We start from the raw sequence: 12,500 nt of genomic DNA, 5'->3' as shown, positions 1-12,500 counted from the left end.
CAAAACCGGATTAAAAGTAAGACCTCCAGAGCCTCACGCCCAAACTCCGCCCCCCCCCCCCTCTGGGTTAGTTGATTCCTGAATGTAAACGCAGTAACTTACTCTCTTATATATATGTATATATATATATATATATATATATATATATATATATATATATATATATATATACATATATACATATACATACATACATACATACATACATACATATATATATATATATATATATATATATATATATATATATATATATACATATATATATACATATATATATATATATATCAGGTGAATAAACGATAGCTGTTCTTTTAGACTCCCAAATGCACTGCATAATACATCAATGGCGGAGGAAAATATTAGATGTATATTCCATACATTATACCAAGAAAGGAAAGGGTATACCGAGTACATGGTAACATGGGAAAAAGGTACCACAAACGTGCATGACACGTCCCGTCCCCCCACCGCCCCAAGACCACTCGGTTCATGATTTACAGAGAGTGGAAATCTTAACTCAGCCCATCCTCCAGCCCTTAGTGTATAAATATACCAGATGATTAGAGAACCGTCTTGTAATTCTTGACATGAAAAAAAGAAAACAGCATTCGACCGTATTTATTGGACCGATTATCAAAGGGTGTGGACAGGGTAGCAAAGGACACCACACACCCATCTCCTGACTGGGGATGAAAACCTGACCTTAACTTGTATCTCCGTCTTCTCAAAGGCTCCTGACCTTGACTCGCGGCTCACTAACTCGTGCTGAAAGCTCCCATCTTGAGGATGTAGTTGACAACTGGCTCGTTAACATGCATGCGTGAGTTCGGTATCATTTCATCAACTGTTTATTTTCCCAACGAGCTTCATGCTATGTTTGTTTGTTTTTTTATCTCTTTAACACACATACATATGCACGCACGAACACATGCACGCACAAGCACACAGACACACAGACAGACACACGCATAAGCATGCGCACACACACAAGCACACACTTACACGCACACACACACACACACACACACACACACACACACACACACACACACACACACACACACACACACACACACACACACACACACACACACACACACACGCACACCGTAGGAATTAAAATATGTGTCTATGAATATTTACTCCGCTATCTTTTCCTGTTGTATGATTACTCATGCCTATTTACCATTCCGTTCAAATTAATTACTTCTATATCTGCTTTCAAGATTATATAATCATTCCTTAGAGCAATACCAAGGATTATCTGCGCTTGTTGCATTTTCTGAGATAACTCTGCCAGCCTCCGCCTCGGAAATCCCTTGAACGAACCTTTGTGAACCGAGTCAGTCTGGTTTGTACACTTCCTATCGCTCGAGTACATTGCCCGGGGCGGATCACATGCTACCTCCCGTTTCACAATAAGTGTTCGGAATTACTCATATTCTTCGCTTGTGAAACCGAGAGCGAAGGGTTTTGTAAATGAACTAAAGGCTGCTGTGTACGAAAATGAAATAAAAGAAATATATTGTGCGAAGTGTGTGCCATAAAAGTTTGTTGAAGAGTGTGGCGAGTCGTGGTACCTGTCGCTCTTATTTGCCGGGAGGGGGGTGGGGGGTAGGGAAGGGTGGGATGAGGATCAGGGGGGTGGGGGGAAGGGAGGGATGGTGTGAGGATCAGGGGGGTGGGGGACAGTAACAGCCTGAGGACGAGGGATCTCAGTCGAGTGTCGACCGGAGAGTGGACGGTGTTAAAGTTGTGCTCAAGTGGTTTAATCATACAAGCTTTTGGTAAGCATTTCGAAAGGGTTAGTCTGTTTACCTTCTCGTCTCTGCTACAGTGAAATCTCGGCGATAAAGGAAAACAGTCTATCTGAGTGATAGACAGTGACACTGCACATCTAGCACTGCGACGGACATTTCACCGTGTGTTTGTATTCAATCATATGTTCCGTTTCTCACGGCTACACCCTCGCGGTTGCCAACCTGGACGAGAGTGACAAAGCGTACGAGTAAAAAAGTAAAAAAAAATCCCATCTCATAAAAAATAACAACTTTACCGATAGACCAAAGACGTCACCTAACTTACAAGAAACGTGGACACGCCCCATTATATCTCCGGACATGTAGCCTATAGCCTGTAGCCTGTAATCACACCTTACTTTAGAGTCCACAGGCCTGTACTTCCCTGTTCATTGTCTTCGAGGCCTGTCATATAGGCCTATACATTTCTCTCGGTTCGATCCTCTGCGCCTCTGCCTCCTCCAGCTCTGCCTGCCGCGGCGCTGGTCCTTTGGGAGTTATGGTTATAATAGTGATGATGATGATAGTAATAATGATGATGATAATGATGAGGGTTATAATGATATTGGTAATGATAATGATGATAGTAATAATGATAATGATAATGATGATAGTAATAATGATACTAAAGATGATAATGATGGTAGTAATAATGATATTAATGATGATAATGATAGTGATAATGATAGTGATAATGATGATAGTAATAATGATGATAATGATGATAGTAATAATGATGATAATGATGATAGTAATAATGATGATAATGATGATAGTAATAATGATAATGATGATAATGATGATAGTAATGATGATAATAATGATGATGGTAATAATGATATTGATAATGATAATGATGATTGTAATAATGATCATGATAGCGATAATTATAATAATGATAATAATAATGATAATGATATTGATGAAAGTAATAATTTTAATAATATTGATGAAAGTAATAATGATAGTGATATTGATGATAGTAATAATAATAATGATAATGATAATAGTAATAATGATAATAATAATGATAGTGATGATAATGATAGTAATAACAATAGTGCTACCTCCCCTACTACTACATTACTAATGATAATGATAATAATAATAATAATGATAATACTACTACTACGATAAGGATAATAATAATGATGCTAAGCATGATAATAAATATGATGGTGATGATAATAATGATATTGATAATGATATTGATAATGATCCTAGTAATGATAATAGATAAATGGATAAAAACTATTATTATAATCATAACTATTATTACATTTTTTGTTGATGAAGTTTCTTTTAATATTACAGTTACCATTACTGTTATTATTATCATTGTTATTATTGTTATCATTATAATCAATATTATTAATATTTGTGTCAATATTGTTGTTGTTGTTAACTTTGTTATTAAATTATTATTATGATGATGGTTGTTATTATTATTATCCTTTTTGTTTTTGTTGTTGTTATCATCCACGTTATTATCATCTCAATTATCATTATCATCCTCATTCTCATTATTATCATTATTATTATTATCATTATTACTGTTATTATCATTATCATCATTATTATCGTTATTATTATTATTATTATTGTTATAATTATTATCATTATTATTATCATTATAATTGTTATTATCATTATCATTATAATTATCATTACCATTATTATCATCATTATAATTATCATTACCATTATTATCATCATTATAATTATCATTACCATTATTATCATCATTATAATTATCATTACCATTATTATCATCATTATAATTATCATTACCATTATTATCATCATTATAATTATCATTACCATTATTATCATCACTATCTTTATCACTATTATTATCATTCTTCTTACCCATAGTTTCCATTCCTCGCATCTTGATCAAGGAAAGGAACATTCAACTTTATTTATCCTTTCCCTGCAGGAGTCACACCATGTGGCGACCTGTGCTGTTCGTGTTGGTCGTGGCGCTGGCGAGTGGCCTCTCCACGGCGGCGAATCACAAGGGCGACCTGTGGGCGGTGCTCGTGGCAGGTTCCTCTTCATGGATGAATTACCGTCATCAGGTGAGTTGTCAGGTGACTGAGGTTCACGCTTCCGGAGTGCTACGGTTTGTGGCTGTGAATGGCTGAATCTGTCCTTAATAATGATGATGGTGTTTTTATTTTTTTCTAGAATTTTTTATTCCTTTTGTTCTTTCACTATTTTTTTTACTTCTCTGGCGAAAGGTATTAGACGAAAGAGTGATAACGATTTTGTTTTTTTTCTTTTTCATTTTCCTTTCCAGGCGGACCTCTGCCACGCCTACCAGATCCTCCACCAACATGGCGTTCCGGACGACCGCATAATCGTCATGATGGTTGATGATATTGCACACAACGAAGAGTGAGTTACTCTTTTGCAGAAGCTAAGATTATGATTTATCAGTAACAGGGGCAACATTGTACTAAGCTTGATGATCATATACGTGTAAGTAGATGAAGAATGGGGTTAGATAGACAGTCAGGCAAGAAAAGTATGTGTATCTATGTAGTTAGTCTACCATCATGAATGGCATATAGCATTTGTTCTCCACTTTTTCCAAGTACCAGCTTTTCAGTCAGTCTTATCCTTAATTACTTGCTAGGATGATTTTTCGTATATGTAAGCAACTTAATATATTACAACTTTCATCCTAAAGTGTGAAAGTCTAACATCACAATGCAAGGAACTCACGAATAAAATGGATAAAGAGTAACAATATTCGTGGTAGAGCCTCCGAAAATACGAATTCATAGGATTATACATTTTCTCGATTAAGGAGGCCTCGATGAAACAGATTTTCGCTGAGCGTGAACGGTGATGTTTAACGAAACCCTCACGACCTCTTCAGTTTTAGAAATCATTGACCTAAGACAAGAGAAAAAAAGGAAAAATAGGGAGAAAAAACAACAACTAATTACTGATTTACTTGCTATTTACTCGATAATCTTCCCTTTCCTGGCATTCATACTTAGAGAAACGTCTATACTTAATTCCACTCAAAACCTAAGCCATAGTACACCTCACACGTAACACTTTCACTCCCTACCGTAGGAACCCGACTCCCGGCGTGATCATCAACCGCCCTGGAGGACCCGACGTGTACAAGGGCGTCCCCAAGGACTACACCGGCGAGGACGTCACCCCCGAGAACTTCCTGAAGGTGCTGAGCGGCGACGCCGAAGGGATGAAGGGCATCGGGTCCGGGAAAGTGGTCCGAAGTGGCCCCAACGACCGCATCTTCCTCAACATGGTGGACCACGGGGCGCCCGGCATCTTCGCCTTCCCTTACGAATACCTCAACGCAACCAATCTGACCGACACCATCCTGGCCATGCACCGCGACCGCAAGTTTGGAGAGGTTGATGTCACGAGGACTCTGTCTCTGAGCTTGTTTTCCTTTCTTTGTGTTTCTCTCTCTCTCTTTCTCTCCTTCCTTCCTTCCCTTTCTCTCTATCTCTTATTTCTATTTTTCTCCCTCCCCCCTCTCTCTCGCTGTCTCCGTCCTTCCCTCATTCCCCCCTTCTTCCTATCTCTTTTTTTTATATTTCTCTCCCTCTCCCCCTCCCTCCCTCTCTCTCTCTCTCTCTCCTCCCACTCTCTATTTATCTCCCTCCCTGCCTCCATCTCCCCTCTTTTCTCTTTCCCACATGCATCTATATGAAATGGGAAAGGAACAATAAATCGTAGAGTGCGTCTAGATTCCATAGCCAAACCAAAATAAAGAATCTGATCTGACTGGAAACGCCATGATTTATTTTTACTGTTGTTCTTTTTCATTCCATTTTACGCTATTGTGCTAGGATTTGCATTGAAGCATCTTTATCCTGTACTATTCCTCTCCTAATATGACACCTTCCTTCCGGCAGATGGTGATGTATGTGGAATCGTGTGAGTCGGGATCTCTGTTCCACAACCTACTCCCGAAGGATATCATGGGTGAGTATATAGATATAAAAACAAAAAACAGAACAAATACTAAACAAAACAAAACAACAACACAATAACAACAAAACAACAAACAAACAAATAGAAACACGCGAAAACACTGGAAATGATATCTGTAATAATCAGAGGAGCGAGGTCTGTTATGGATTAATACTCATGAAAACACTGGTATTTGAAGGGACTTACGTGTGCTAACCCTGTCCTTCTCTTCCTCCCAGTGTGTTTGAAGGTATTTGAGTGTGCTAACCCCATTCTCTCTTCCTCCCAGTGTGTTTGAAGGGATTTGAGTGTGCTAACCCCATTCCTCTCTTCCTCCCAGTGTTTTAAAGGAATTTGAGTGTGCTAACCCCATTCCTCTCTTCCTCCCAGTGTGTTTGAAGGTATTTGAGTGTGCTAACCCCGTTCCTCTCTTCCTCCCAATGTATTTGAAGGTATTTGAGTGTGCTAACCCCGTTCCTCTCTTCCTCCCAATGTATTTGAAGGGATTTGAGTGTGCTAACCCCGTTCCTCTCTTCCTCCCAATGTATTTAAAGGTATTTGAGTGTGCTAACCCCGTTCCTCTCTTCCTCCCAATGTATTTGAAGGGATTTGAGTGTGCTAACCCCGTTCCTCTCTTCCTCCCAGTGTGTTTGAAGGGATTTGAGTGTGCTAACCCCGTTCCTCTCTTCCTCCCAGTGTGTCTGAAGGGATTTGAGTGTGCTAACCCCGTTCCTCTCTTCCTCCCAGTGTGTTTGAAGGGATTTGAGTGTGCTAACCCCGTTCCTTTCTTCCTCCCAGTGTGTCTGAAGGGATTTGAGTGTGCTAACCCCGTTCCTCTCTTCCTCCCAGTGTGTCTGAAGGGATTTGAGTGTGCTAATCCCGTTCCTCTCTTCCTCCCAGTGTGTTTGAAGGGATTTGAGTGTGCTAACCCCGTTTCTCTCTTCCTCCCAGTGTGTTTGAAGGGATTTGAGTGTGCTAACCCCGTTTCTCTCTTCCTCCCAGTGTGTTTGAAGGGATTTGAGTGTGCTAACCCCGTTCCTCTCTTCCTCCCAGTGTGTTTGAAGGGATTTGAGTGTGCTAACTATGTTCCTCTCTTCCTCCCAGTGTGTTTGAAGGGATTTGAGTGTGCTAACTCCGTTCCTCTCTTCCTCCCAATGTATTTGAAGGGATTTCAGTGTGCTAACCCCGTTCCTCTCTTCCTCTCAGTGTGTTTGAAGGGATTTGAGTATGCTAACCCCGTTCCTCTCTTCCTCCCAGGTATTTAAAGGGATTTGAGTGTGCTAACCCCGTTCCTCTCTTCCTCCCAGTGTGTTTGAAGGGATTTGAGTGTGCTAACTCCGTTCCTCTCTTCCTCCTAATGTATTTGAAGGGATTTGAGTGTGCTAACCCCGTTCCTCTCTTCCTCCCAGTGTGTTTGAAGGGATTTGAGTGTGCTAACCCCGTTCCTCTCTTCCTCCCAGTGTGTCTGAAGGGATTTGAGTGTGCTAACCCCGTTCCTCTCTTCCTCCCAGCGTATTCGAAGGGATTTGAGTGTGCTAACCCCGTTCCTCTCTTCCTCCCAGTGTGTCTGAAGGGATTTGAGTGTGCTAACCCCGTTCCTCTCTTCCTCCCAGTGTGTTTGAAGGGATTTGAGTGTGCTAACCCCGTTCCTCTCTTCCTCCCAGTGTGTTTGAAGGGATTTGAGTGTGCTAACCCCGTTCCTCTCTTCCTCTCAGTGTGTTTGAAGGGATTTGAGTGTGCTAACCCCGTTCCTCTCTTCCTCCCAATGTATTTGAAGGGATTTGAGTGTGCTAACCCCGTTCCTCTCTTCCTCCCAGTGTGTCTGAAGGGATTTGAGTGTGCTAACCCCGTTCCTCTCTTCCTCCCAGTGTGTTTGAAGGGATTTGAGTGTGCTAACCCCGTTCCTCTCTTCCTCCCAGTGTGTTTGAAGGGATTTGAGTGTGCTAACCCCGTTCCTCTCTTCCTCCCAGCGTATTCGAAGGGATTTGAGTGTGCTAACCCCGTTCCTCTCTTCCTCCCAGTGTGTTTGAAGGGATTTGAGTGTGCTAACCCCGTTCCTCTCTTCCTCCCAATGTATTTAAAGGTATTTGAGTGTGCTAACCCCGTTCCTCTCTTCCTCCCAATGTATTTGAAGGGATTTGAGTGTGCTAACCCCGTTCCTCTCTTCCTCCCAGTGTGTTTGAAGGGATTTGAGTGTGCTAACCCCGTTCCTCTCTTCCTCCCAGTGTGTCTGAAGGGATTTGAGTGTGCTAACCCCGTTCCTCTCTTCCTCCCAGTGTGTTTGAAGGGATTTGAGTGTGCTAACCCCGTTCCTCTCTTCCTCCCAGTGTGTCTGAAGGGATTTGAGTGTGCTAACCCCGTTCCTCTCTTCCTCCCAGTGTGTTTGAAGGGATTTGAGTGTGCTAACCCCGTTCCTCTCTTCCTCCCAGTGTGTTTGAAGGGATTTGAGTGTGCTAATCCCGGTCCTCTCCTCCTCTCAGTGTATTTAAAGGGATTTGAGTGTGCTAACCCCGTTCCTCTCTTCCTCCCTGTGTATTTAAAGGGATTTGAGTGTGCTAACCCCGTTCCTCTCTCCCTCCCAATGTATTTGAAGGGATTTGAGTGTGCTAATCCCGGTCCTCTCCTTCCAGTGTATTTAAAGGGATTTGAGTGTGCTAACCCTGTTCCTCTCTTCCTCCCAGTGTATGCTCTGAGCGCCTCCAGTCCCAACCAGCACTCGTACGCCTGCTACTTGGACACAGAGAGAGACACGTACCTGGGGGACGTGTTCAGCGTGAAGTGGATGGAAGACACTGACAGGGTAAGCGGCTTGGCTCTTTCCTTTGCGTTCTGTCTCTCCTTTGTGGAGTATTTTCACTAGCCTCTCTATCTCTCTATAATATGTGTATATTTGATATTTATTTATACATATACATTTATATAAATATATACATACATACATACACATATATATTATAGATACTATGTATACACCAAGAGTTATAATCAGTAAACCAACCCCCCCCCCAAAAAAAAAAAAAAAAAAAAAAAAAAAAAAAAAAAAAAAAAAAAAAAAAAAAAAAAAAAAATCGCTCACCCTGCGTTCCCCTTCAGGAGAACCTCCACCACGAGACGCTGAAGAGGCAGTTCAAGCTCGTGCGGAAGGAGGTGACGACGTCCACCGTCATGCACTGGGGAGAGATCCGCCTCGACCGCCAACACCTATCCAAGTTCATGGGGAAGAGGCAGACGAGTCGCAGCCAGCAGGACGTCTACTTGCCGATCCGAGGGGAGGAGGACCCTTGCCTGGTTGGTGTTGCTTGCTTGCTTGCTTGCTTGCTTGGTAGATTGTCTGGTAGATTGTGTGGTTTGTGGGCTTTGTATGCTGGTCTCTCTCTGTTTCGTTTTTTTTTTCTTTTTTTTTTGCATTTTTCTCTGCCTTCTTCTTTGTCTTTGTCTGTCTCTGTTTCTCTTTCTCTCTCTCATATTTGCAAGTTCGATCGCTTTCTCCCTTCCTCCCGGTGAAACATGATAAATGGAGCCTTATCCATGCACAAGTTATTTCCGTATCCTCTAAAGTTTATGAGGAAACTATATAGTTAGAACATCCTTACAGAGATCAGCATTTGTCTCGGTGTTTCGCAGCAAAATGCCCCCCCCCCGTCCAGTTCTTCCTGGACTAAGAATCTTCTCTTCAACATAATCGAAATGATATTGGAAATTAAGCTTTAATCGGAATGTATACAGACAACCCCCCTCCATCTAACCCTCCCCCCCCCACACACAAAGTCAAACAAAGCAAATCGTCACAGATGAAGCTCTTCTTAGCACAGTGTAGCCACCAGTCTCTCTCTCTCGTATTTTCCCCGCCTCTGACGTCGCCCTCCGCCTCGCCTGCAGGAGAGCGCCGTGCCCAGCCCAGACGTCCCGGTCGCGCTCCTGAAGTCACGCATCCGGAGGGCAAAGGAAGTCGCTGAAGTGGACGCCCTCAAGGAGGAACTTCGGCACCTTCGTATGGTGAGCTGGACGTCCGTCGTTTTTAGTGTTTTGACCTTTCTGACCTTTTGTCTTCTGATATCATATTGCTATCATTTTTTATTGTTGTTTGATAGGGGAGTCCCAAGCCATAACAATCAGGATGATTAATGATGATTATTATTGCTGTTACTGTTCATGTCATTGTTATTGTTGTTATTATCATTATTACTCTTATAATCGTGATCATATTGAGGACCACACGATGACGATGGTCATTACTATCACCATCAGCATGACCATCACTTTTTAGTCGAAACTACTGTACTATTATTATTACGAGGAAATATCCTGTCAGTCATCGTGGGCGCCCTAAGCCCTCTCGTCCCACCAAGCCTTCCCGTTCCCCTCGAGGCGGTCGTCTCACGGGGCCCTCGTCCTCTCTCCTTCAGAACCGCGTGATCGTCAAGGTGGCTATGACTCGCATTATCGGCCACGTGGCGGGCGACACTCCCAAGATGGCGGCGCTGCTCGTGGCGAAGGGAAACCATACCATCACCCGCTGGTCCTGCTACACCGCCTCCGTCAGGGCATTCCACGACAACTGCTTCCACCTGGCGAAGGTTGGTGCTGCCGTGGATGAGCCTGAGGGCGTTGTTGTTCAACACTTATATAAAATTCTTGTTAATGAGCGATGCTTAGTAAACTATGTAGAATTTCATTCCTGTGTATCGGCCGTGTCTTCGATAACAAAGCCTTCACTTAAAAAAAGAAGAAAAAACAGAAAGAAAGAAAGAAAGAAAAAAAAAACCATCCCTCCCAGTCACTTAAAAAAAACGAAAAAACAAAACAAAACACTACATCCTTCCCAATCATCAGCAATATCCTCACTAATCATCTCAAGTGATTCGAATCTGACATTCCCTTCACAGAATCCGTACGCCCTCCGTGTCCTGAAGCCGGTGATCAGCATGTGCGAACAAGGCTACAAGGCGGAGGACTTCGCTCGCGCCGCCAAGCTCGTGTGCACACATGGCCCCGTCGCCGGCATCGTGTGAGGGTGGGATGGGCGTGGGGTGGGGTGGAGGTGGGGTGGGGGATGGAGGGGGGAGGCGGGTGGGTGTGGGAGGGCGTGAACGGAAGAGGAGGATGGATAGAGGTAGAGAGAGTGATTGAAGGATAGATAAAGAAATAACGAGACAAAAATATAGATGAAGAGAGAGAGAGAGAGAGAGAGAGAGAGAGAGAGAGAGAGAGAGAGAGAGAGAGAGAGAGAGAGAGAGAGAGAGAGAGAGAGAGGGGGGGGGGGTAGTGAGAGAGGGAGAGACGAAGAGAGAGAAGGGGGAAACAGAGAGAGAGAAGAAAGAGAGAAAAAGAAAGAGAGAGAGAAAGAAAAGGGAAAAGAAAGTGAAAGAGAAAGAGAAAGAGAAAAAGAAAAAGAAAAAAGAAGAGAAAGAAAGAGAGAGAGAGAGAGAGAGAGAGAGAGAGAGAGAGAGAGAGAGAGAGAGAGAGAGAGAGAGAGAGAGAGAGAGAGAGAGAGAGAGAGAGAGTGTGAGTGAGTGAGTGAGTGAGAGTGATAGTGAGAGTGAGAGTGAGAGTGAGAGAGTGTGTGTGTGTGAGAGAGAGAGAGAGAGAGAGAGAGAGAGAGAGAGAGAGAGAGAGAGAGAGAGAGAGAGAGAGAGAGAGAGAGAGAGAGAGAGAGAGAGAGAGAGAGAGAGAGAGAGAGAGTGAGTGAGAGTGATAGTGAGAGTGAGAGAGTGTGTGTGAGAGAGAGAGAGAGAGAGAGAGAGAGAGAGAGAGAGAGAGAGAGAGAGAGAGAGAGAGAGAGAGAGAGAGAGAGAGAGAGAGAGAGAGAGAGAGAGAGAGAGAGAGAGAGAGAGAGAGAGAGAGAGAGAGAGAGATTTTCATAACATGTATTTGTCCATTCATAATGCTGCATTTCAAATAACACAATTTCTTAGGCTTTCTTAGGCTCTGAAATTCTTGTCATGTTTTATATACCTTGTGGCATTATTTAGCGCAATAAAAGTATGTTTTGTCTCCTGTTCGTTTTCCACTCCTTATAAAAGAACATATCTTTGTACAGTACTCATGGCATCTTAGGTTCTTCACAAATGCATCTTGACCAATGAGTTTCAGTCATTACCAGTCTTCATGGATTTTGGTCTTTCTATTCTTATGTTTTTAAAGAATATGTTTTTAAGTGTGTAATGATTAACACGAATAAAAACAAAATAAGCCCTCATTTCGTTAGATTATTCACATATGCCGGGAATTACTCGTTGTTTTCATTTTTTTCTCCTAGCTTCCTCTTCTACAACACATGTAATGATTACTGTTATAGTAACGCTTCTGTTGTCACTATTGACTGTTTGCATCAGCTTGAGGTTTTGACTCGAAGAAATAACTCATTTTCTTTCAGAGATGAATGAGTTATATGCAGATAAAATCTCGCCATTATATACGAAGTTATTTTCTTTATGTGTTTAATTCATTGAGTAATATCAACTCATCCAAAATTGCATACTCTTAGGGAATTGCACTATAAGGTAAGTTCACTTTTAGTACTTTACTTGTACTTTACTTATCCAATAATATTCACACTAAAGTAGACTCAACCGACTGTTTTCGAGCAAAGGGAAAGACACATCACATATACTGGATATTAACCTAAATAGATTTAAATAAGAAACCAATACCTTTCTCCAGACGACTCATGTTATCACTGTCGACTGATAAATATGAAGTGACAAGAATTATTTCCGCAGAAAACGATTTGCC

General features: G+C 42.1%; 1 protein-coding gene across 2 annotated transcripts; it reads left to right on the top strand.

Annotated features, from left to right (window-relative positions):
* Positions 1 to 1,367: 1,367 nt before the first annotated feature.
* Positions 1,368 to 11,015, top strand: LOC122267433 (legumain). 2 transcript variants are annotated; one of them, XM_043037491.2, is made up of 10 exons: positions 1,368 to 1,790; positions 3,742 to 3,883; positions 4,105 to 4,202; positions 4,893 to 5,199; positions 5,708 to 5,777; positions 8,447 to 8,565; positions 8,859 to 9,053; positions 9,645 to 9,761; positions 10,172 to 10,342; positions 10,652 to 11,015. In XM_043037491.2, the coding sequence occupies exons 2-10, from the start codon at positions 3,752 to 3,754 to the stop codon at positions 10,775 to 10,777; spliced, it is 1,335 nt and encodes a 444-aa protein (XP_042893425.2). In that variant the 5' UTR covers positions 1,368 to 1,790; positions 3,742 to 3,751; the 3' UTR covers positions 10,778 to 11,015. The 2 variants fall into 2 exon arrangements, with proteins under 2 accessions (XP_042893425.2, XP_042893427.2); XM_043037493.2 differs by having other exon boundaries at positions 1,720 to 1,807.
* Positions 11,016 to 12,500: the final 1,485 nt, after the last annotated feature.

The sequence above is a fragment of the Penaeus japonicus genome, unplaced genomic scaffold (genome assembly GCF_977035675.1).
Source record: "Penaeus japonicus unplaced genomic scaffold, GWHDUDI00000001_assembly GWHDUDI00000010, whole genome shotgun sequence".
Taxonomy (NCBI): domain Eukaryota; kingdom Metazoa; phylum Arthropoda; class Malacostraca; order Decapoda; family Penaeidae; genus Penaeus; species Penaeus japonicus.
The sequence above is the reverse complement of the archived record's forward strand: the minus strand, read 5'-3'. Positions and strand labels throughout refer to the sequence as shown.